Source organism: Girardinichthys multiradiatus, chromosome 20 (genome assembly GCF_021462225.1).
Source record: "Girardinichthys multiradiatus isolate DD_20200921_A chromosome 20, DD_fGirMul_XY1, whole genome shotgun sequence".
Classification (NCBI taxonomy): domain Eukaryota; kingdom Metazoa; phylum Chordata; class Actinopteri; order Cyprinodontiformes; family Goodeidae; genus Girardinichthys; species Girardinichthys multiradiatus.
The window spans coordinates 8902956-8929696 of record NC_061812.1 but is presented as its reverse complement, the minus strand read 5'-3'; the positions used below and the strand labels follow the sequence as shown (position 1 = coordinate 8929696).

The window sequence follows — 26741 nt, the reverse complement described above, 5'->3', positions numbered from 1 at the left end:
GGGAAGAAAGGGAAAAGCCGTAACCAAAGAGGAAAGAGACGCCCAGTCAGTGTTGCCGGGAGGTGGGCCGGCGGCACCTACCTTTATACCCGCCTGGTATTCGCGGACTTTCTTCCGTGCTAACACCTGTATGTGACTAGACACCTACAGGGGTGTGAAACAGTTTTCAGGAAATAAATAACATGCACTCAAATTCATGCATGCACAAACAGCCATGCAGGTGCATACATCTAAAAGGTATGCACATTTTTTACAGGAACAACAAAAATGTTCACAGATTAGATTACCGGTAGTTACTCAAAAACATTGAACGTTGATTTCATAGGATAAGTCTGGTAAAAATGTGTTTTAGTAAATAACTTTGTTTTAGGCTGGCAGTTACATGAATCATAATACTGGTGAAGAAACAGAAAAGGTTATCCCCATTGATGGCAATTATAAGCATAATCTGGTGGTAGTAATAGTAACACTGTTTCTGCAAACTTAAATCTAAATGCCAATAAATCAAACACTCCTGGTTCGGGCTGCACAGTATCAGCAAAAAAAACATGTACCCTTTAGAACTTGGAAACTTTAGCAACCACAACAACAATGGGGTCATTTTTAAGTCCTGTTTGGTTAATTTCACATTATCACCACCTGTTGAATCAGCAGCAGGTATTATGGTGTTTATGCTTGGAATCAGACAGATTTGGAGGACCTCAGTTTAGATTTGATTGCAAAAAAAAAAAATATCTGGCTCTGTGTGGTGAATAAAATGTATTTAACAACTACCATATTATTACACAGCACAAACACATGTTTTACACTTTTATACTATTGGTTTAATGCTTTTAAGACAGATTAGTCTCTAGCAGTCAGCCAACAGTCACGACTTTTAACCCTTCGAGCAACGTTCACCAAAAACACTTACAATGACCATATGTTTGACAAAATTGCTAAACCTTTTTTGAAACAGTACTTTATTTTATTATTTCAAGAACAAGTTAAGTGGGTCAAAGGAACTGTAATTTGTTTTACAGGATTTGTTGAAATAAACATAAAATTAAGCCATACTTATCCTTTAAAATATGGGACTTGATCTAATGAATTGGTTACACTCTTCTTATGTAGTGGGTTACAGTTGCCAAAACAACCCAAAAAAATCATGCATGTTTTTCTTTTTTTTTCATCGTAAGCACTAGTTTACCTGCTTTCGCGTGCGGGTTTTGCCTGTCCTCAGCTTGATGTACCTTGCTATCAATTCATTGCGACCTGTAAGACAAAAACAGAAAAGTTGTGGAAGACTTTTATTCATCATACAGCATATCACAAACTGGACACCTGGTGGCACTATTCTCATGTATTTTGGGTAATCTCAAAAGTAAAGCATTGCCATTGTTTCCTGTTACATGTCCTGACATTAATCGCTACAAACAGGCAGGTTAACTTGTTTTTGTCTTTAGGTTTTGATTTGCTTGTTTAGCATTCCATAATGTGTCCTCGCGTTGCCATGCAGCCTGTTTACAAACGGCGCTTAGAAAACAGAACCATGTCTTTTAAGGCATAACATCTATACTACCAATTTTGCGCAACTGCTTATGGAGTTCACAGCTGTCTATTCTAGGTTTTACTTTCGTTGGTGCACATGGTTTTCACAGCAAACTGTACCTTTTACCAAGTGAAAAACATTTGTGGTGCAAGAGAAGCATAAAATGCTGCATGATATTGTCTTGAAGAAGTGCATAGGACTTTCAGAGTTTCCTTCTCTGCCAAGTCACGCTTATTGGGTTTTTGTGGAAGTTGGACTGAAACGAGAGGCTGAACCACTATATCATTATAAATAATGCTTCTAAATTTGCTGACAGAAAATTATGCTGAGAAAACTGGTCAAGACGTGCCTTTTTAAACCCAAGGAGTTTAACAGCTTGTACTTGGCCTCCAGAAGGCACTGGTTATTCCAATACCATAAAAGTACTGCAGGCCATCTTCAGCAGAGTTACAGCACTCATCGTAGTAACCAACCAGTCAGTCCGGCAGTCGGCCAGCAAAGCAGAGCTTAGCCGTCTGCCGATACTGAGGGAGCCCTCCCCTTCTGCCCCAGGCCAAGGATGGACACACCCGCTCCAGCGCCTCCGCATTCCTCACATTCCTGTAAGCCTGTCACATCTGTGCTGGCCAGTCTGATTGGGCCTACAAGCACAGAGCTTGGCTAAGTGCACACATGCTCAAATGGACTTCCAGCTCGGTGAAACGGGTTAGAGCCGGGTTGAAGGCCATCAGGCTGGGGTAGGGGGTTATAAAGGGGCAAAAAGGGCAGCTGAAAAAGGCAGGGGCTGGAGAAAACACAATGCCATAACTGTCTCTGCCAACAACTGCCACCTGGCAGTAAGGCAGCCTCTCGTCCCAAAACAACACCACAGTGTGACCCCACAGCTAACGGACAACAACACCTGCTGCAGACCGTCCTAGAAGAGGATGGCAAGGGAAAGAATAACGCCAGTTCAACCCCCAACCACTTATCACTCTCAGTCACTTCAGCTGGAGAGGAAAGGAGAGTAAACATTGCAACACTAAGGAGTAAAGGATTTAATTAAAATGTCACTGCAAATTACTCTATTCTGAGGTACAAGTAAAAAAATTAGAAAGGCAAAAAATGTCCTTCAAAATGTGAGCTGGATTTAAAAGTCTGTAAGCTGAAGAACAATTTTGGGTGGTGAACCAAGCCTAATTTGCTTTTTTAGTTATTGTCATTCTGTGAAAAATCCAATTTAAATATTTTTGTATTCCACAAGAGTATATTACATACAAAAATATTTATATATATTTTTAGTTATTTACTGTCTGATACTTTGAATCAGGACATTTGTTCATGTGATGCAACACAGTGATCAGGTCCACATTTAGAAAACTGTGGACCCCTGGCCTAAAGTCAGTATGGTGCATTTCATTTATGCTAGCAAATTACAATAGACTGATAGTTACATACACATCAAGTTTAGTGTTTATAGGCCTTGACAAAATGAAAACAGAACATTTCCAAAAATACCTTTGTAGTAATATTTTCTGAAATGACATAATTTCTAGAAATGTCTTCACCAGTACAGAAAGTGTTCTAGTAACTATGTCAGGTCTGTATGTGGCGATGTAATACCTTCCTTGAAATACATAAAAGTAAAGCAGGCGTAAAGAATGTAAATCTTACCGCTCTAACTTTAGATCAGCAGTGGGGCTGTAATCTCATTGTTTTAAATAGTTGTACGTTGGTCATTTTTATGAAAATCCAACTAATTTTAATATGGAAAATGCTAAAAAAAATAGGTACCCCCCAAAACCTCAGACAGTGCAAATTATTGCATCTCTCAAGAAACAAATATGACCACTTCATGTCTGAAACGACGCCCAGTGCAGATCCCAGGACTAGAGGTAAAGACCTTTGTAAACTGAGATAATGAGTTCCACATTTTTAATAACTATATTCTTATACTTAAACAACCATCGTCTGAAACATACACAAAGAGATGCTCTACACTGAAGGACAAGCAAAATGTAAACAGAAAACTTAATATAGCAACTCATCCTCCCCCTAATAATGTCTGATTCTATCTTCACAGCGAAGACCCAGCAGAACTGGTTGTATAGGGTGGCAGTTATTAATTATTTTTTTTAGAAAGATTGCTTCCTTAAACTGGGCTGCACGGTGGTGCAGTTGGTAGCACTGTTGCCTTGCAGCAAGAAGGTCCTGGGTTTGACTCCCGGCCGGGGGTCTTTCTGCAGTGTGCATTTCTCCCTGTGCATGCAAGGGTTCTCTCCGGGTACTCCGGCTTTGTCCCACAGTCCAAAGACATGCCTGTTAGGTTAATTGGTCTCTCTAAAATTGCAATAGGTGTGTAAATGAGTGTGTGCATGGTTGTTTGTGTGTTGCCCTGCGATGGATTGATGACCTGTCCAGGGTGTACCCCGCCTCTCGCCCATAGACCACTGGAGATAGGCACCAGCTTCCCCGCGACCCACTATGGAAGAAGCGGTAGAAAATGACTGACTGACTGCTTACTTAAACTTTTAACTAGAATTGATTTGCAGCACTGTGGTTCTGCAGCTGCAGCAGCTGACATCTGCTCAGACTTGACACCGTGGTTGGAGATGGAGGGTGGAGAGGTAAGGGGATGGTGGTGGGTGGGTCAGATAGACAGAGGTCCACACTTCAGGGAACCATAACAGGTGAATATAAACAGACACACTGCACTGCCTCACTGACCTCAGCTTCTCCAGTGTTACAATTCTCTGCAGCAGCACTTTCCAACCTCTCATGAGTCTCTTGTTGATTGCTCAACAGTCAGTCAGAAAGCTGCAGGCTGACATTCTCAGCTCCTCTGATGAGACACACCCAGCTTTATCTTTTTTATATGATCACTGGAATTTTCCACTTCCACGCTAAGATAGCGAGCAAAAAGGTAATCTCTGCACAGTCATCATAACCTTGCCTCTCTACTGCTCCATTACTCCCCTGAACCCTTTCAGCTCCCTTATTTTCCTCCCTCCTCCCTTCACACAACATTGAGGTAATCCTAAATTGTTAACATACTGCTCAGCCATGACTAAAAGCATTCCTGACATCTCAGTGAGGGAGCTGACAGGGAAGCACCAGGCCTGCTCAGTCATCAAACAGCCTGCTCAGACACTGCTCCTATATCTATACACATATGTTCTCCCACACCCGTGCACATGCATGCACTGAACCTGCTGCTAATTCGGATCTCGAAGGTCAGAACAGACACCAGCCATCCTCTGGCCCTTTTCTCGATTTTCACATCCAGAGTACTTTGCAATAGTGACAGCTGCAGGGGTGTGGAAGGAAAAAGGCGTGTGATACACCTGTTGAGACCAGAAAACGCAGGTGAACAGCGTGTCAGCACAGCCCTGAAGCAAAACAGGGACTAAAATTTTTTTACCAAATGTTCCTTTAAATTCAGCATGTAAAAGTGGTCAGCTATTCATTTGACAAAGAACAAATCTTAAAGACTCAATAATTATTTGATGGTTTTGCTTTTAATATTTTCATCAAAAAACAAATGCTGATGAAGATACTCTTTATGGTTGAGCTCTATTCAGTTACAGCAATCCACCCACTCTTTTGCTAATGCTATTGTTCCACAAAGACCAAGGATAACACAAATTGCCAAGAATAGCAAATTGTATGATTTGTGAAGCCCTAAGATTTAGTTACGACACAGGTACGACAGATAAAGATAAATTGTAAGATTTGGCTTGATTCGCATCATTATTGTTAGAAATTCAGTACTATTTACAAGAATGAACATTAGGAATCAGTTAGAAATCAGTTAACAATTGCCTGTCTAAGAATCAGGTACGGTTAAATTTTTATGTGTTACTATTCTTGACAATTTCTGGGATTTCCTTCAAAATATAATAAAAAGTGATGAGGGACTAGCAGGAATGAATTTCATTTGAATGTTGGTTGATGATATTTAGAAGTGAAAATGCTTTAAGTGAAGTGATTGTTTTCGCCAATAAAATGTAAATGTGTTTTTGGACATAAAATATAATAAAAAACTACATTTAAAAAACTGAATTTTACTTAGTTTTATTTTATGTTATATACAGTATATATTGTTGTAATTTATTGTTTAGTTTTTTTGTATTGTTTTTTAACAATTTTTATTAAATTGTTTCCCCAAAGGCCGAAGAGAGATTTGGACAGTTTTAGAGGGTACATTGGTCCAGAGTAGTTAAGACAATGCCTGATGAACTCTATCCCTGATAGAGTTAAGAATACAAAGGAATGCCTCAGAATCAATTAGGAATCGGTTACGATCCTTAAGAGTGAATTTGTTAAGAATTAACTGAGATGTTTTGGATTCTGGAGTTCTGCACTAAACGTTTGAACAGCTCAAAACCTTTGCTACTAATACCAGATGGCGTAAAAATGACAAAGACTGAAGAATCCAGGATCAATTCAAATAAGAATCCTAGAATGTGTTATTCATGGTCTGTTTGGAATAGTAGCATAAGCCAAGTAAATACAACATTATGTATTGACATAAAAGTCTGATTTTTTGTTTACATAGTCCAATGTAATTGTTTTTTCTGCTGGTTTTGTTGCTTTGCATTCCACTTCCTAATAGATCAACGGTATTTGCCTGGAGGCCTGGAGATGTACTAGTTCCATTCTTACTGTATGTACCTGTTTGGTACATACGTTATAAAACTCCCCTCACACCAAGCCTCTGGAGCTCGTGTCATATTTCATTTCATATTTAGGTGCGCAAACTCTTTGTTCCATCTTCCATCTTGTAATTGGACAGTCTTATTATGTTATATTCTCCACAGATTTTCACTTGTAAACTGCTGAGCTATACAAAAGTAGCTCATCATTTAAAAGAGCAAGAGTGTTAAAATTCCATCCACTTAAGCAAAAGCATGCTTTTTGTTCTGTATGGCAGATAAAAAAAAAAAAAAAAACAGCTGCAGAAAAACTATGCCCAGTCCTGATTTTTTATAGTAGCTTTAACTTACAGTGATAAGTGGCAACTTTAGACAACTACAGTAAATTGTGCAATAACGAGTTGAAATGCAAGAAGATAGCTATGATTAGCATCCTGTGCCTTGATTGTAAGAAATTGTCATTCAATCTTTTGGAGAGACCACACACTCCAGTTTTAATGTCATCTCTGCCTAAACATATGCTCCTACATCTCAACATCGGACAGCATCCCACTCACATGTTTCAGGTCAGCACTAAACAATCAGTCTGGTAGGCTTGCTATTGACTGATCTCATCAGAATGCTCTGTGACCACTGCTAAGTAGTGTAATCATTTCTGTTTCTGTTTTATTATGCTTTTTTTTTTCGTTTTATGTTTTTATTGTTTAAGAAACTAAACCTATTCTAACGGTCTGCACAGAAAAACAGATATGCTGAACCTATTTAGGAAGATTGACTACACTATAAAATAAACTTCTTTATTCATGCCGTGACACAGCTTAATTTTTTCCTTACGTGAGAGGTAAAACATTATTCTTCCTTGAACTCCTGGTCACCCCGAAGTTATCTGAATGAAAATAAATGCCACTGGTCTAGACAGCTTTGTGGAACACATATTACACATGTTTAAAACAGTCCACTAGCAAGTGGAAATTTGCAAAGGTTTCCCACAAAACAAAAAAATCCTGGCAGAAAAAAAGTGGAATTCCCGATGGGAGGGATGACTTTTCTGCTTTTGGAGGCCACTTGTAGTCTGAGACTGCAAGGTAGACAGTATTACATGCTGTGCAATCGTTAACATTCCCCTAACTTCACGTCAGGGCAGCTTTTAGACATCTGAGGTAATCACCTTGTGTGAGGGCTTCTTCTGGGGCATGCCTTGGCTCTGCCAGCAGAGCCTTCAAATGACTTACTGTAAATGGAAAGGGTGTTTAGTGGCTTAGGGAAAAAAACAGCCTCTAAAAGGGGTCCTGACAGTTTGTTGCTATGACGGAAAGTTTGTACTTAGACTTCTTTTTTGTTGACGTTCTTCTACCAAATCTTGGAAGACAACACAGTTCTGCCAAACGGGAATGGAAAGTTATTAGATTAAAATAAATTGAAAGATTTACTTGTTTATATTTTTGTTCCACAGAAAGCATTATACAAACTTGTCGTAAACTGACTGTCATTCTAAAAAGTATGCCTCAACATACAATAAGCTTGTATTTTTCAGCTCAATTTTGTTTTAGAGAACTGAGTTCAGTTTTTCGATCAAATACAATTTACATATATGTACATCCCGTAAGCCATGTACAACTGCTATGGCCTGTACAGTGAAGCAAAGCTAGTTACTTATTGAGGTAACTTGAGGTAACCAAATTCAGTTTGGGATTTCCATCATCATGACATTGGATGACTTTACCTGGGTGTGTCACCAATGCTGTTCCTGATTAGAGAATAAGACCATGGAAGCAGGCGACCTGTCCAGGGTGTACCCTGCCTCTCGCCCATAGACTGCTGGAGATAGGTACCAGCTCCCCCGTGACCCACTATGGAATAAGCGGTAGAAAATGACTGACTGACTGACTGACCATGGAAGCACCACCTCTAAACAAAATTTTGCCCAAACAAAATAAAAACTAAACTAAAAGGACAGAACTGTTTCTCCACACGAGAAACGAGATGCCTATATGCCTTTTTATCAACAGTGTAGAAAGACACAGGGAAATTCCACCACCACTTTGCCTTGCAATGCATTGAGCATTGTGGCATCATGTCTTTGATGACCATATAAATCAGGCTGTCACTAATTTATTTTGTAGATGTTGAAAAATGATGCCACATTGGCAATAATGGTGGGATACGAGACACTGGATCCGTGAAGCTGAAACTGACAGCATCACTTACTTAGGCTAATAATTATACGACTTAGGGGTGCATACAGCATTAAAATGTAATTTTCAGATGCTCAATTGGGTTTTTAAAAAATAAAATAAATGAGACAGTGAGGTAGTGAAAAAGTTGTTCCCAATGGCAGAACTCCAAGTTTCACACCATTGATCCTAGTATATACACCAGAGCCAAAAAAAAGGGCATCAAAAGGGACACGAATTTTTAAGTAGTGACAGGACAAAATAATTTTTAGAAAAATCTCTGCAGAGTTAATGCTTATGTAGCTAAAGCAGACTGATTACTCATTTGCCGCTATAAATGACTGCAGATTGAAAGTTAACATTTAGTGATTTTTCAGTAAAATACCTACTTCTGCAAATATCCCCTCCTCTTTTATCAAGAATGTATGTTGCACTCAAGAATTACATATTGTGTATGTACATTTATGTTCATACATACAATGGTTGTATTATTTTTTGAAAGAATGCAACATTGAGAAAGCACAACAAATTGTATGTAACAATAGAGTCTATATGGCAGAAATGAACCCAGGCATTTACAGTACCTCCACTTTCTGGACTGAATCATTTTTATTTTTGATGATCTTTTTATGCAAGGAGGATTTAAACATTCTGGATTGCTGCACAGAAACGTTTTCTGATGTCCAGCTACATACTTTAATTCAATGAAATTTGCAATGATAAGCTATTAATGCTTTAAACAATGGCTGCAATGTTGAAAAATCTATTAATTTGTACATTCATTGTGTTGTGTTTTGTGGTCAGCTTTCCTTAAGTGTCTTTATTGTGATTGGTCCTCTTATTCCACCTTCACCAGTTTTACATGAGTGCACACTGAAGAGTGTATTCAGAGTCAGTTACCCTGGGTTGAATTACCAAGTTGGTAGAAACCACTTAAGCTCATTCTTTAATGTTAGGGATACAGTTGGATAATTTTTTTTTTTTTGCCATTTGGCTCTAGATAAATAAAGTTTACCGCATCAATTTGTTACTGAAGTAAATCTTTAAAGCTCAGTTATAGTAAATTTCCTGTTTCTACAATGCAAAACATATAAGCCACACTAATATAAGTCAAATGAAACAAGCTAGTGGGAAATGTTTGTCAGATAATAAATCTAATAATTAGAGTGATTCTCTTTAATTCTTTTGACTAATTATTTATCCCACTGTTGGTTTTGTCTCCCCTTTGCACCTTAAATTGGAAAAAACAAAACATGTTAAACAAAAGCCATTTAACAGAGTGAGTAAACTTAAGTATGTCCATCCTCTTTAGTATTCAAATCAGCCTGACAAATGACTGGACGAGATTCCATCTTGGGTGAATCACACCGAAAGAATCCAATCTGACGTCAATTGCTAAAAGCCTCCGAAAAACAAACAATTATCTCTGAACAAAAACACAGTCTATCTAAAGGCTGAGTGGCTGATACTGATTGTTTTTAGGGTCCTGCCGAAGCCCAAATCACTATCATATGTTTATTATGAGCTGGCTCACAGTGGTTCCAAAAAATAAATCACAAAACCTAAAAACGTTTTGGCTGTCAGGGCCAGGAGAAACAGCAAAGAAGGCAGAAAAAAGTCATGTCAGCTTTTTTTTTGATGTTCTGTACAACCTCAAAGTTCAAATGCAAAATTCTATCCAACCAGTATTGTCTGTACCTACAGAACTTGAAAATGGAATCAAAATAATTAAAGACAAGTGTGAATCATTTGCTACACCTGGAAGCTAGTGATCCTGCAGGAACACTTGCAAGTATCTCCATCTGAAAGGTTTTAAGCGCATCAAGGGCTCAACACCTGCGACTTTATGAACATGTAGCAGGAAATGACACAACCACATGGATATTTAAAAACTTCAGCATGCCAGTGCAATGTTTTCGTTCTCAAGTCTTGCTTCAAGCTGTGCTAATTATCTTTAATTTAACAAAGAGCTCCAGCATCAAACAGAACATTTTAACCAGTCACCCACAGGCAATGTTTTCCTAGTACTGCAAGTTCAGAGAAAGAATAGACTGCTGCTGAGAGATAAAAAGATACAAGTTTGGAGAGAAGGCGGAGAAGAAAAAGCCTTAGTGTAAAAACCACGCCATGAATAAGAACATTCTGCAGAAACAGATTGATGTAAATCAGGCGGGAAGAGGAGCTAAGCCTCTCAGGACAGCAATAACCACCTCTTAAAGTACCAGTGTGACTGGAAGAACCTGCCCGTGGGTCGCAGCTCAACAGGTTCAGACCTGTTAAACAGAGCTACGTGGGGAAAGAAAACACTTTAAGCTGTGGCATGAGAGCGAAAAAGGCAGAAAATGAATTTTCTTATTTGCTTTACAAGCAGCAAAACAGAAATGTGTCTGTTTCTATCCTCAAATCACTGCAAAATCTATGGTTTTCCCATTTATAAGCACTCTTGTCGGGTTTATATCCCTGTAATTGTTGTTCCTGTGCTGCTCTGGTCCTGTACTCACCATACATTTTTCCTTCATCTGACAGGATAATTTTCCTTCTGCCACAGGGAGGATAGATGGCAAGGGCCTCCTGAAAACTCTGCTCAATATCCGGGCTCCAAACGCCCTCTGCGTCTCCTTCCATGGTCTTGTCCTCATTTTCCCCATCCAGCCCATCTTCTGGGCTACCGTTGGCACTCCACTCGTTGGACGCAATGGTGGCGGCTCCCCCTGGGCCCGGCCCTGAGCCCCAAGATCAAAGGATCAGTGGGAAATCTGTAGAAGAAAGCAGTGCAGAAGTGTTTACTTTGAGTCAGCTGTGAAACCCACAATTATTCATTTTACTGAAATAATTTCACAACAAAACTCTCATAAGCAGTTAAGTTGCTTTTCTATTTACATTGCAAGTTAGACCCGGTTCGCACACATTTGGTTCCACCAAATTCTGGATTTATACGCAAAACCACACTGTATTGATGTTTCACAATAAAAACAGACATTTCATTTATGATTGTAAAACTGACCCCCAGACAGCAATAAAATGTCAGTGGTCTGAGTTTTTTTAAGATTCAACAGAAAATAATGAGCTGTTAGTAGGATCTAAAATAAGTGCAGATCATAAGTGGCACTAGTAAGGGCTATTGACTTTAAGCTACGACAGTCTTATGCTTAAACCATTTTTGTCTAACACCTTCAAGTTCTCTACTTGCACTGACAGATGTGAAAAAAAGCAAAATAAATTGATTTTGAAACATCCAGTGCATCTATAACATGACCTCAAGACACTACAAAACCTGTTGCCTCTGTTCACTTGCTCTGCTAAACTAAGAAATGCTCACCTCATGATGTTTAAAACACTCCAAAATCACATTTTCTCTCCCACCAATTACTGCTGGATAGGCTCAGAACATGTGGAACTACTTCTGGTAAACATTTTAGAAACTGTGCATACAAACCATGTGCTTGGGAAATTATGGGTGACAAACCTAACAGCACCATAAAGCAATAATGAGATTTAGGCAACACTGGAATGACCCTGGATAAAAGAAGGAATAAGGTCAACAAGAGCAATTACAAAGAGAAGGGCTAATCTTTCAAAGTCTAGCAGAACATCCAAGTCTTTCTGCTGCTATCATGTCAGAATGTAAAGAAGTCATAAGAAGAGATTGCTTCTGCTCATCAACAGCAATTAGACTAAAGCATGTTGATTTAGCATAAAATATGATGTTACATTTGCCTAAATACCATGCAGTGTGTAATCTCCCTACCTTAATCAGAATCAAAATTACATTATTAATCTCCATAGGGAAATTGAACTTTGCCACATAGCTCCAGAATCAAGAAGAAATCAAGTTGTCTAAATGTATAAGAGAATATCCAATAAAATAGAATACATTAAGAATAGATAGACTAAAATATGACAAAACTAAACTTTAATAAGCAATTCAGGTTATTGTTATATACATGTAGTTTGCCTCTAATTTTAAAGTATGCACAGTATACATGGTGTGAGTGTTTCACAGTTATACATTGGCACTGTACAACATGAGCAGTGTGGAAGTATATAGTGTTTACTGAACGTGCTCCTGTGGCTCATCAGCTACTCTTGTAAAGGGTGGGAAGGGCAGTGTAAGATTGTCTTTATTTAGTGTCCTTCTCTCCAACACCACTGTCAAATAGTACACTACCCCAGCTACAATATGGGTGGCCTTCCTAATGATCTTTTTGAGTGTCTTAGTATCCTTCACCCTTAACCTACTGTCGCAGCAGACAGCACCATAGAGGATGACATTGGCCACCACAAATTTATAGAACATCCACTGCATTGTTTGACAAATGTTGAAGAACCTTAGCTATCTCAGAAAAAAGAGATGGCTTTGGCCCTTTCTGTATACCACGTCCACATTTTTGGACCAGTACAACCCCAGGTACTTATTCTACACCACGTCCACACTGACCCCTTGGATGTGAACAGGCCTCACTGAGCCCTGGTCCTTTTCAAGTTAACCACCAGTACTTTCATCTTTGTTGCATTGAGCTGTAGGTGGTTCTATCTGCTTAATGTGACAAGGTTGTCCACCATAGTTCTGCACTCACTCTCATTACCACCACAGATACATCCAACCATTGCAGAGTCATCAGAAAATTTCTGGAGGTGGCACGTCTCTGTGCAGTCGGTGAAGCCACTGGTGTAAAGAGTGAAAAGGAAAGGTGAAAGAACAGTCCCTTGTGGAGTCCAAATTGCTGATCACTTTGTCTGACACACAGCTCTGCAAACAAAGACTGTGGTCTGCCAGTCATATAATAAACAGCACAGGTCACCAATGGGGCATCCACCTTCACCGCTGTCAACTTCTCACCCAGCAAAGCTGGCCTGATGGTGTCAAAAGAACTGGAGAAATCCAAAAACATGATCCTCACAGTACTGGCTGGCTTGTTCAGATGTCCGTAGACTCACAGGTAGATGATTGCATCCTCCACTCCTAGACAGGGCTGGTGGGCGAGCTTAATAGGCTCCAGAAGTAGTTGGACCAAAGGCCAGAGCAGCTCCAAGATGAGTCTCTCTAGGGTCGTTATGATTTGTGATGCCAAAGCCATGGGTCTGTGGTCCCTAAGGTAGCTGGGACGCATTGTCACCCGTGAAGAGACACGGGGGTACCTCTGAAGGCTCTGAAGTACTTCACATAGCTGGGGGGCACAGGTCTTCAGGACATGGTACGGTGGGGAATACTATCTATGAGGAATGTGTGGAGGTAATGGCTGGGTTGGGGGTAGGAGGGTTGGGGTGTGCTCAGCAAGTTCATGAAGAGGCAATGAGGTTGAGCAAGAGGAGGTGTGGAAGAGCAGATAGTGTGGAGTTGGCTTGTAACCAGTGATGGTTTTCATGCCACTCCACACCTTTCTTATGTTGTTGTTAGAGTTTCCACTCCAACTTCCTCCTGCACCAGTGATGTGTCGGTTGTCAATGAAACGGCCCTTAGTCGGCTTAGCTGGCTCTTTGACGTGAACGGCAGGAGCCGGCTCCTGATTGGGAGACCTTTTTTTCCCGCTTCTCTCTCACTTTATTCTCTTCAAACTGCACATGATTATATATGTGTGTCGTCGTGTCTGTCTGACAAGTAGAGGGTTAGCAGTTATGCATATTGGCTGACTATTTGGCAATGGGCGTGGCCAGCGCTGGAACACTATGAAAGAGGATCCTGTTACAATTAATTGGGTTTGTTCTATGTCGTTCCTTAGAATGGTGTTCAATATAATTATGAAGTGGATTGTGAAGTGGATGAATAGTGGTTACAGGGTTTATGAAACATTAGATTCACTATCCTGTACCTCTCTTTGGCCTCCCTTATCGTAGACCTCAGGTCATGTTGCACTCTTCTCATCTCCCCCCTGATGCCAGATCTGAAAGCCCTCTTCTTGCAATTTAAGAGGTCTTCAATGTCCTTTGTTAAGTTAACTGCTAGGACTTTAAAACAATTAAGCTTCAAACAAACTCCTTGGCAAAGAATAAACTGGTTTAGAGCTGAACGTTATGGACAGTGAAAGATAATAATTAGTTATATTTTTGTAAAATGCTTATCCACAAAATCACAACACAAAATCATTTCAGATTTTTTTATTTTATATGGCTAATGACAGCACCAAAGATGCATAGAAAATTAATTAAAATAATACATGATTAAAACTTTATTGTGTATTGTGTTTCAGATAATTAAAAGCCATCGTTTGTCTCTTTATGACACTTAACCAGTTTGGCAACTATGTGGAAGCCTGGAAACTCTTATGCTGCTTAAGCAGGACGAGCAAGTTTTATGACTGCATGAACTGATCTGAGATAACAACAAGAGAACAAGTAAAAAGATTCTGACATGGGTACTTATTATGATTATGGTTTTAAGCAACTGTTCTCTTAAGCACATGTTAAATACTTCATAAGTACTTGTTGAGTCATTGGACTTTTGCTAGCTCTTTTAATAATGGTTTTTTCCTCAAAATCACTTTTAACTATGAAACTGCAACAGAGAGAAAAGCTGTGAGAATTCATGTAAAGCACAAGAAAAACACAGACGTGTCATTAATACTACTTTATTCCATTCCATTTCTCTCAAATGTTCAGATGAATTCAAGATATTTCATAAAACAAAGTTTAAAGATTCCAATAATCACCATTGGTCTCTGAGAATGCTTGTGGTTTGGGAAATGTTTCCCAATGTGGTCAGATTATAGCTGACAGCAGGAAAAGATCTTAAGTATTTTTCAAGCTGTCTTTTCTGCATTGTATTGTTTTCATAATAAAAGTCAATGAGGTAATGATCCTCCCAGGATGCTTCTCTTTATGTTTCAAAATTTCACCCGTCACTGACAAATGTTAAGTAAAATTGATAAATACAGGGAGCACGTTGGGGAAAGAAACAATTGAAGTAAATATATGGACGTTTTGAATTTACAAGACAAGATTAAGACAGCTATTGTGATTTCAAAGTATCTGGTATGATTGCCCTAATTTATTTATTTTTATTATAGACAGTGAGGTGATGTGACAGTAAATAAGGTTTGGAACAATAATAGGTCAGAAAACATTTATCTTTTTGAGATTAATCATTTTATTCTGATGTAACATAAAGAAATGTAAAGAAAAATAAAGTCTCAACTTTGAGTCCGCTAAAGTGTGTAACAAAAGCTACTTAAATGTGTAGCAAAAACTAATCATTCTTTTTTAACTTTATTTAAAAAATAATGATTCACAGGGATACATTTTTTTTCTGTAAAAGGAATTTAGCTTAACATACCTGCATTGACACAAATAAAAAACAGAATTGTTAAACGGTTTTATTGCAATAAAATAGAAGAAAATAGAGATTATTGTACTAAAACATTACCAACTACATCCGACACGTTTTACTCCCACATTAAAGCAGATTCAAGTTTCCTGTAGTCATGTCGGTATATCCAAAAACCCTTTGTTCTTGCATCCAAACAAGAAAAAGAAGCACATTTTGAGAAACATCAATGTATATACGGTTGGTGCATTGTTTATGACGTGCCCCCATTACATATATTGCATATGTATTGGACTGAAGAGTGTAAAATGTGCAGTGTAGTTTCAGTATGAAAATATGGTGTCAGTTACTCTTTGGTGTCACCATCTCATTTTTTCTAATGATCCCCTGACTATCTTTGACCGAAAGTTAATGCTCTACAAAGTCTAAGTGTCCTTAAATTGTTAAAAAATATTGTCTTAATGAATCAAAAAATAATGCCAGGTCAAGTGCCATTTCAGCGTCTTTAAGCATTTGATATGTCAAGGTAAGTGACTCTTTATCAGGGCAGAGAGAGTACATGCATGGCGTAGAATGAGATAATGTAACTTTATAATCAGATCATTGCTTCAACATTTACGTAGCAGTTATAAAACATTTGTAGCAGGGGCACATATGTGGAGTATATGTGGTGTCTTGAGTTGCAATGCCTATGCCATGACACTTTTTGACACATCCATAAAATGTGCCAGCAAAGTTTGCCTGGAGATCACAATATACATGCTATAGTATAGAAGTTTTAGAAAAGCGACGATGGAGTCTTAGTCTGACATAGTAACACAAGGCAATTATACAATAGTGTATGGGGATTAAGTAGGGAGGGATTATTGTTTACCAGACCCTTAATGGTAAAAATAGAGAGGAACATCTAAAAATAGATGATATTTTCAAACTTGAAACAACTACATACAGAGGAAAATAAATTATTTGAATATTTAAAGTGCATTAAAGATTTACCAAGACTAGTTTTAGAATCAGAAATGAGTTTAAAGGTTATCGTACAATAAAAAACAGATGAACTTCATATTGAAATGCCTCCTCAATGCATCAACAGTAAATACAGTATGTAAGGGGTCAATATCACTAATTAATGGCATAAAATTCATTGTTGCCTAAACATTGAGATCAATTTGTTTTTACACTTTATTAAAAAAAGTTGAATGACATCTCAATTCCCTTTCTATTAATATGTTTAAATAGTTACAAAGAATTAAAGGCACAGAGACCATGGTGCAACAATTACAGTCTGCCATAAGCAATGTAGAATTGCCAGCAATCACTGAACCCAAATGAGAGTTTGACAAATATCCACAAGACAGCCTGTTAATTTTAGCTGAGAAGGTACCCTTATGACAGAGCCTTTGCAACATGGCCACTCAACACTGAAACTGAGCTCTCATCAGTAGATCAAATGGTCCACCTCTGACCACACAGATCACAAGGCTGTATCCCTCAGGATGACACAATCCACACACAATAATAGTTCATTGGTTTAATGGGTTTAACCATCCCATTAGTTCAAGAAAATAAACATCAAAAATGTAAAGTTCCAGTTTAGTGTGATTATTTAGTGTTTTGCTTGTTGTTGGACGGTCTATACAAACTAAGTTTGTGATTTGGTAGTATGTTGTTAACATTATTAATTATTACTATTATTGATATTTGTGTACAAAATGAAACCGTAAGAATGATGAATATAAAAAGAAACATTTGGTAAAGAAGTTGTAATCTTTAGCAGAGGTTCTAAATGGAAATAAGGTTAAATGTGGTCACATGCCTATCTCTGCATTCCATCACACAATTGACCTGTAAGTATTTACTAAATTCACTTTTCTTATTTTGGTAATCTGCGTTATTCCAAAATATAGACTGAAAAAACAAGTCCACTGATATAATTTTAAAAAGTAATCTTTACATTGAACCATCACCTTGAACCATCCTTGAACCATCACCTTAACGTGGTGGAGGGGTTTGAGTGCTCAAATGATCCTAGAGGCTATGTTGTCTGGGGCCTAAATGCCCCTGGTAGGGTTTCCCATGGCAAACAGGCTCTAGGTGATGGGTCAGACAAAGAGTGGTTCAAGAATCCCTCATGAAGAAAAACTTATCGAGGTACGTGACGTTGCCCGGTACGGCGGAGCCGGGGTCCCACCCTGGAGCCAGGCCTGGGGTCGGGACTCGTCGGAGAACGCCTGGTGGCCGGGTTGCTCCTCGCGGGACCCGGCCGGGCCAAGCCCGAACGAGAGACGCGAGGCCATCCCCCAGTGGGCCCACCACCTGCAGGGGGAACCGTGAGGGACCGGTGCAAAGAGGATTGGGTGGCGGACGAAGGTGGAGACCTCAGCGGCCCGATCCCCGGATGCTTAGGTTGGCTCTAGGGACGTGGAATGTCACCTCGCTGGGGGGGAAGGAGCCTGAGCTTGTGCGGGAGGTCGAGAGATATCGACTAGAAATAGTCGGGCTTGCCTCCATGCACAGCGTGGGCTCTGGAACCCATATCCTTGAGAGGGGTTGGACTCTGTTCTACTCTGGAGTGGCCCACGGGGAGAGGCGGCGGGCTGGTGTGGGTTTGCTTGTTGCCCCCCAGCTCAGCCGTCTCGTGTTGGGGTTTACCCCAGTGGATGAGAGGGTCGTATCCCTGCGCCTTCGGGTTGGGGAGAGGTCTCTGACTATCATTTCAGCCTACGGGCCGAGTGGCAGTGCGGAGTACCCGGCCTTCTTGGCGTCTCTGTCGGGGGTGCTGGATAGTGCCCATCCCGGGGACTCCATTATTCTGCTGGGGGACTTCAACGCCCACGTGGGGAACGACAGTGACACCTGGAGAGGCGTGATCGGGAGGAATGGCCTCCCCGATCTGAATCCGAGTGGTGTTTTGTTATTGGACTTCTGTGCTAGTCACGGTTTGTCCATAACGAACACCATGTTCAAACATAAGGGTGTCCATCAGTGGACTTGGCACCAGGACACCCTAGGCAGGAGGTCGATGATCAACTTTGTTGTCGTATCATCAGATCTTCGGCCACATGTTTTGGACACTCGGGTGAAGAGAGGGGCTGAGCTGTCCACTGATCATCACCTGGTGGTGAGTTGGATCCGCTGGAGGAGGAGAAAGCCAGTCAGACTTGGCAGGCCCAAGCGCATAGTGAGGGTCTGCTGGGAACGTCTGGCGGAGCCCTCGGCCAGGGATGTATTCAACTCCCACCTCCGGGAGAGCTTCGACCAGATCCCGGGGGATGTTGGAGACAGAGTCCGAGTGGACCATGTTCTCCGCATCTATTGTTGATGCTGCTGCCCGTAGCTGTGGCCGTAAGGTCTGTGGTGCCTGTCGCGGCGGCAATCCCAGAACCCGGTGGTGGACACCGGCAGTAAGGGATGCTGTTAAGCTGAAGAAGGAGTCGTATCGGCTGTGGTTGGCTTGTGGGACTCCTGAGGCGTCTGACGGGTACCGTGAGGCCAAGCGTGCTGCGGCCCGGGCTGTGGCAGAGGCAAAAACACGGGCCTGGGAGGAGTTCGGTGAGGCCATGGAGAAGGACTACCGGTTGGCCTCGAAGCGATTCTGGCAAACCGTCCGTCGCCTCGGGAGGGGAAAGCAGTGCTTCGCCACTCCGATCACACTCCTCAGCCTCCCTGGTAAGGCCTACGCCAGGGTATTGGAGAGGAGAGTCCGACCGATAGTCGAACCTCGGCTTCAGGAGGAGCAGTGTGGTTTTCGTCCCGGCCGTGGAACACTGGACCAGCTCTATACCCTCTACAGGGTGCTCGAGGGTTCATGGGAGTTTGCCCAACCGGTTCACATGTGTTTTGTGGACCTGGAGAAGGCATTCGACTGTGTCCCTCGTGATGCCCTGTGGGGGGTGCTCCAGGAGTATGGAATCGGGGGCCCTTTACTAGGGGCCATCCGGTCCCTGTACGAGCGGAGCAGGAGTTTGGTCCGCATTGCCGGCACTAAGTCGGACCTGTTCCCGGTGCATGTTGGACTCCGGCAGGGCTGCCCTTTGTCACCGGTCCTGTTCATAACTTTTATGGACAGGATTTCTAGACGCAGCCAAGGGCCGGAGGGGGTCGGGTTTGGGGACCAGTGGATTTCGTCTCTTCTTTTTGCGGATGACGTGGTCCTGCTGGCCCCCTCTAGCCAAGACCTACAGCATGCGCTGTGGCGGTTCGCAGCCGAGTGTGAAGCGGCCGGGATGAGGATCAGCTCCTCCAAGTCCGAGGCCATGGTACTCGACCGGAAAAGGGTGGCTTGTCCTCTTCAGGTTGGAGGGGAGTTCCTGCCTCAAGTGAAGGAGTTTAAGTATCTCGGGGTCTTGTTCACGAGTGAGGGAAGAATGGAGCGGGAGATCGACAGACGGATCGGTGCGGCTGCCACAGTAATGGGGGCGCTGTGCCGGTCCGTTGTGGTGAAGAGAGAGCTGAGCCGAAAAGCAAAGCTCTCAATTTACTGGTCGGTGTACGTTCCTACCCTCACTTATGGCCATGAACTTTGGGTCATGACCGAAAGAACGAGATCCCGGATACAAGCGGCTGAAATGAGCTTCCTCCGTAGGGTGGCCGGGCACTCCCTTAGAGATAGGGTGAGGAGCTCGGCCATCCGGGAGGGGCTCGGAGTAGAGCCGCTGCTCCTCCACATCGAGAGGAGCCAGTTGAGGTGGCTTGGGCATCTATACCGGATGCCTCCTGGACGCCTTCCTTGGGAGGTGTTCCAGGCACGTCCCACCGGGAGGAGGCCCAGGGGATGGCCCAGGACACGCTGGAGGGACTATGTCTCTCGGCTGGCCTGGGAACGCCTTGGGCTCCCCCTGGAGGAACTGGAGGAGGTGTCTGGAGAGAGGGACGTCTGGGCGTCTCTGTTGAGTCTGCTGCCCCCGCGACCCCGTCCCGGATAAAGCGGAAGACGACGAGTACGAGTACATTGAGATTTTAGCATCTGTTTTATGTTTAGCAATTGTTTAGCAATCTGATGTGAAACTTTTTTTAAGTAGATAACATGTGTCATTAACGAAACTGCAGGTGTTGTTTGTTACAGGAACCAGTTGAGTAATTAAAGGCTGGTGGCAGGGTGAGGGAGGTAAAAGTGGCTACACTTTTGTTTATGTCCAATTATAGCAGAGAAAACACCACAAACCTCTTCTGCACTGTGAGCTGTGAAGATCAACAAACAGTGCTTGGCACAACGACCGATCTGACGACTTAACCGGAGCTCAGAATGCTCACACGAGTGTGTTCGAGAGAGGTGCTGCAAAAGAGAGGCTCTTCACCACGAGGAGGCCTGAATTCCAGACATGTCCTTATTAAGAAAGGCCTGCGAGAGCTCAGTGTTTCTCCTCCTGCCTCCCTTGTGTCAACTCACTGCCTCTCTGGCCCCCACCCCCCTAACTCAGAATGTCTCTACCCAAATAAGGGCAGGAGACCAGGGGATGCGTGTATGGGAGGAGTGGGTTGGTTTACTGGCTGGAGAGCAGAGGAAGAAAAGGGGTGTCCATGGGGGAAGAGAGGTGAGGGGTATTGGAAAGAGGAGGCGGTGGGGGGAGCGGATTGTTGTCCAATTTAGGCGTCCACTTTGGTTTTTGGAAAACAGTGGGATTGTTCCAGCTGGAAGGCAACATCAGCGCTGAATCGCTCCAGCTTTATGATGTTCATAGCTTAGACTAAAGGGAGGACAACGTCTGTGAAGTCATTTTCAATATGTCCTCTTTGGTCGTCACAGAATTCTATTCAGGATTATTTTTTTATAAAAGAAGTTAGAGTCTGTTTTATGAATACAAATACAAAAGCTGGTTTAATGATAATGGGATGTTCTAAAAAAGATTAAGAAGTTTTGTATTTTGTTTCAATATGGGGATTTATACTGTAGATTACATCAACAAAGTTGTTACAAACATTGTGTTAGGTGAAACTCAGTGATGATTGAAACAACATACTAACAGCTTGCAAGCTAATTCAAAATTATTCAGAATATCAATATTATTTTAAACATTCTTAGGCCAAAACAAATAGTTAATAGTTTTAGGGTTTAAACTGTAACAATTTGTTGTTCATCTTTTAAGTATAAGGCCTAATAGAACAAACGGAATGTAATGTTAATGAAATCAATTCACTGTACCTTTCTAACTTCCATTCACAACCTCATGTGTTAAAGATTTTAATGGGAGGGTTCTTAAATATCCAGACTGAATCACACATTGCTCTCACACTAAACAAAAAATAAAAATCAGTAACATACCTCCCCTCCCATTTTCTGGGAAACACGCCATGAGATTCTCAGACCAACATGCTTCAGAATTCCAATGTGTAGCAGGAATGTAAATAATGCTGTACAGCTAGGCTCCTTGTACATTCACTGAGACAGCACCATTCATGCACAGAAATCCCTCTTCCTATTTTCCCAGCACAGACCAGAGCGATCACATTGCAGTCTGTTTTCAGCAATCGGCTTATCTCTGCTTCAGACTTAACTACAACCTGGCCAAAGCTGTGCAGAGTTTCCTTTCTGCTTCCAAGACTGGATTGTGTACTAATGAATTCCAGCAATTCTAGTGAGTCATTCCGAGGCTGCCGGGTCACATGGAGGAAAGCTGTCAATACAGCCTAAATAAGGGAAGGGATTCCATTGCACAGAAAGTAGGAAAGCCGTTTGTTCAGGTAACAGCCACCCATTTTATTACTTTTATTACCCCTTATAATTATTCTTAATAAAATTACTATTCATTAAAATTGCAGAGATGACAAAAATTGTCATTTTTGTCTTCTTCATCTTCCGCTGAACACAAACATCATCTTCGTGTTTTCAGACTGTATAGCCAGAGTTCCACCTCATGTAGAAAAATTGATAGACTACTGAAAATTAAATATTACTCCATCGTGTCTGATTTTTATGCTCCAATGCTCACCAATCTAGTATCGGGGGAAAAAAAGTAGGTTAAGCCAGCAGATGTTTAACAAATAACACGACAGGATATAGTAATAAATGCTAACATCTCACCATAAGAACCATGAGAGCCGACTGAGCCAAACAAGTATTACTCACTTGGGCATCTTGTGTGCAATGGGTTACTTTTAACCTTAGTAGTTTCATGTATTTGTTTCACAGTAAAAGAGACTTTCAATTTTAATGATGCATTAAAACCTGAGTTCACTGAAAGTACAATAAATACCAGCAAACAAATGTGTCATTTTTTTATTGAAGAGAGTAAGTGGCTACATGCAGTCATGTTTTTTCCAATGTACTTTTCATTTTTTACCCTCTTCTCATCTCTGTACATACTAAACCTTTAAAAATGGTGCAGTTTCCTTAATGTAGCTCATTATCATGCAACCAATTCAATTAAAACTGGCAGAATATTCATCTGATCCCAGGTTGTGGTCAGATAGGTCAGACAATTAATATAAAAAATAAAAATGCACTGATCAGGCTTTGCAGGTTAATAAAAGTTTAGATTTTTTTGGGGGGTCTGACCTGCCAATTCCAATATTCCTAAACAGATAAACAGATAAAAGCTCATTTGTGTAAACTTGGTTTTATTCCAACAACTAAATGTATCAAACACTGAGCATAAAACACAAGAATCTGCTACCATTTCATTAACAGAAGTAATAGACAAAACACGTGCACCAGATGTACCCGAATGCTGCATGAGCACAGATTGCTCTGACTTGCATCTCATGCAAGTATAAAGTCTGGGCCGATTGGATGCTGGACTGTAGCTACATGAGAAACCTTAATGTACCCAAGTAGCATAGTTTACTAATACCTGGGAGTCCTCTGTGTTTGGTATTGGTGTCACTTTTTGAAGTTGCACTACAGAATGTTGCCTTGTGCACGTTTCGCACATATACATTCTGCATGTGTTCAGGTATAAAAGAAAACAGTTTAAAACAAGCATTTCACACATGCAAAGAAATCAATCAGAAAATGTTCCAGTGATCACTAATATAACTATAATTTGGAAGAGGAAAGAACATCATTCCTCCATAAACCAGCCATGGCCAGGAGCCTCTTGTAAGATTTCTGATAGAAGAGTTGAAAGAATACTTAAAAGAGTTTTCCAAGAGCCAAGAAGCACTCACAGAGAGCCTCTTTCTAAAGCTCTCTGTGAGTAACAATAAGAAATGCAGTGAACCGCAATGCCTCTATGCACACTCACTGCATAAGGCTCCACTGATAAAGAAAATTCATTGAACCTTGTTTAATATTTGCTGCAGAAGATTTCGACAAGCTAGTTAAATACTGGATGAACTACTAGACGCAATGGCACACACAATGTTTGATAGAAGAGTGGACCTGCAGTTCTCTTAAAAACAGCATCCCAAAATGTAAGAGTTCAGCATGGAACATCATGGTATCATCTGTCTTAAAGCATATGTTTCTGCCTAACATAATACATGATAAGAAATTCTTGATTTTGAATCTAAAGATGAAACAAGTTCAGTTTTCAAGCTAGACAAGAGCCACAGACACTTAGCCAAGGAAATTCTACATTGGTTTCAGACACAAAGTAAAAATACTGGAAGGACCCAGTCAATCACCTGACTTGTTTCCAATCGAAAATCTATGGAAACTGAAGATCAGAATGCATAGCAAGAACCCCCAGAACCTTTAATATCTGAAGATAGCATGTGTGAAGAATAGGTCAAAATTATACCTGAGTAATGCATCTTACTAGTTTCTCAACACAGGAAACATCTTAAAGTTGTCATTACAAAAACACTCTTTCACAAAGTATTTAATACATTTCTTTAAGTATGTTCAATACTTATTCAATGTGTTATTGCTATTTTGTATCCATAACCTCATTTGTGAACTAATTTGCTTTGATTTTTTTGTGTGTGGATTACTTGGGTAGCTTTCAACATCTGGTGTGAATTTTATGTCAATGGCCCCATTAGACATTTAAACTAAGAACAAATGTCACGTGTTCAATACTTATTTTACTTGCTATATATCATGCTGTAAGTAATGAATCTAAGTTTCTTTCTTTTTTTATTTATTTAATTACTGACCTGAACTAAATTTTCAATGATATTCTAATAAGTTGAGATGAGTCTGTATCTTTTTTTGGTTATTTATGAAGTTGTTAAATGCAGAAACAGTCTTTGCTAAATTATGTAAAAATTTGCTTTGCTTAATGTTTTTGTGTAATTATAAACCACTGCTTTATGCTTGTTTAATCTTGTGCGAAGAGATTTATCTGCCTATTTACATAGACATCCAGGAAATCTAGAATTGTTTTAGTCTCCCACAAACAGTATGAGAAACCATACTATTCACAGCCATGTATACCCCCACCAGCAAGATACCAAGTCCTGACGCAGATTGCAAACAGATTTCTTTCAAATCTGCCTCTTTTTCAGTGTTGATCCTTCAAACTTGCTCTTCTCTCGTGTCTCTCCTGTCAGATTGTATATTCCTCCTTCTAGTTGCTAACCACTGCACTACACGATTTGTTCCTGTCTTTAGAAATTCAGCTTTTGTTTAGTTGCTGTAGGGCTTGTGACAGTTCTTGGCAAAAAACAGACCACTGCTGGCGGTTAAAAGCCCCCCTGCTTAGCTAGGACTTAAATGCACCTCTGACAAACTTTAGAGTTTACACACAATAAAAAACCCCACTGTGAAAACTCCTTTACATGAGAACCACACGTCCAGTTAAGGTTGAAAGGGTCTCACAGATGTAGTAAGAGCTCTTTGTCACAGTGAGACCCCACAACACACAGGCACTGCGACACAAACACACATTTGAAGGGGGGAAACAACAGGTCCTGGCAGCAGAAGGAGCAGCTGCTCTCAAAGGTCAGATTACAGATAAAGAAAACATTTTAGGTTGCAGGCCAGGAAAGCTACTCTGACAAGAGCCTTATTCCCTTCGACACACAGACTGCACCATTAAGGATTTTCAGCAAAACACAAATTTGATTGTAACACAATAGCTCATTTAGGACTTGTGCTCAGTTAGATTCATAAAATCACAAGTGCCTTCTCGAAAAAAGGGAGTCATCACCCTTCCCTTTGCCTCCTGCATCTGTGTATGGCCCTAATAAATTCTCTCCAGCTCCTCCAATAACTTCCTCCTACTTCCTATCTGGCACGATGCTCAGGAAACAATCAGAGCTAAGAGTAAGAGGAGTGCTGGACAGCCAGCAGCTCGCACAGCAGGAGGCAGCGGGAAAATCTGAGATATGCACATCAACACACGCACATACACACAACATATGCCCCGCTTGTCAAGTCAAACATTTGCAGTCTGATACCAGCTGCAAGCCCAAAGAAAACAATGACCCTCAGAGTAATGTGTTCCATGCAAGAATGATCATCCACAGTTTCAGTCCAACATCAATTGAGGTTAAAGTGTGTTTAAATGTTAAGGTTGAACAAAAAACACCAAAATTGAGTCCTTTTTATTTTGTGTTTCTTTAGAAAATATCACAGAGTGAAAAAAACATGTATTTATTCCGGTAAACAAAAGGGGGAAAACAAGTATCACAAGTCAAGCCAGAACAAGATCGTAAGACCCTTTTACTCCCTGATCACTCTATTTTAATAGCTGATGCTCCTGGCTATGTGGTCTACAGTCCACTGTCACGCTTTTAAACAATTCGGCTTGAATCTGGCTGAAAAGGGAAAGACTGACACAAAGTAAGCCACAGAGCCTTTTTCCCCCTCTCCAACAGTCTGAATCAGCATTCTAATCAGAAATTTTCCAAGGAACATAGCGGAGAAGTCATTCTAGCCTGAATTGGTCATTTTGTGGTAAGGGGAGTGGTCACAGGCCATAATCTGTGAAACCTTTAAGACATGCAGCAGAATGCAACCAGCCAATAATTCATCTGACTGTATAATTCAAGGCATTAAGAGCAGCAATGGTTTTGATCAGTGGCAGGGCAATTTTGCAAGGAAAACTGTAGCCAAACACGAAAAGCAAGGCAAATCCTGTGTGCTTTTTCACAATTGATGCACGTGTGATTGTTCTGAATGTTACTGAAATGAATGAACACTGTGCTGTAGAAGAAAATCATCACCCCCAACCTAAAACACTCAGCACTGAGAGATTAAAGGAGTTTCACATGAGTGCCCTTAGGTCACTGGAGCTCGACAAAGACGCACCAGT

General features: G+C 40.9%; 1 protein-coding gene across 9 annotated transcripts in view; it reads right to left on the bottom strand.

Moving 5' to 3' along the window:
- The window catches only part of LOC124856852 (transcriptional enhancer factor TEF-5-like), a 41730-nt gene that overhangs the window by 11780 nt on the left and 3209 nt on the right, over positions 1 to 26741 (bottom strand). For 5 of the 9 annotated variants that reach the window (XM_047347760.1, XM_047347763.1, XM_047347762.1 and 2 more), the window contains exons 3-5: positions 10841 to 11095; positions 1190 to 1254; positions 82 to 144 (exon numbers count right to left, since the gene is read on the bottom strand). In XM_047347760.1, coding sequence (XP_047203716.1) covers positions 82 to 144; positions 1190 to 1254; positions 10841 to 10964 — 252 coding nt within the window. In that variant the 5' untranslated portion in view covers positions 10965 to 11095. Of the gene's footprint in view, positions 1 to 81; positions 145 to 1189; positions 1255 to 10840; positions 11096 to 21862; positions 22063 to 26741 lie in introns of those variants that run through there. The other 4 variants (XM_047347765.1, XM_047347766.1, XM_047347769.1 and 1 more) reach the window with 2 other exon arrangements.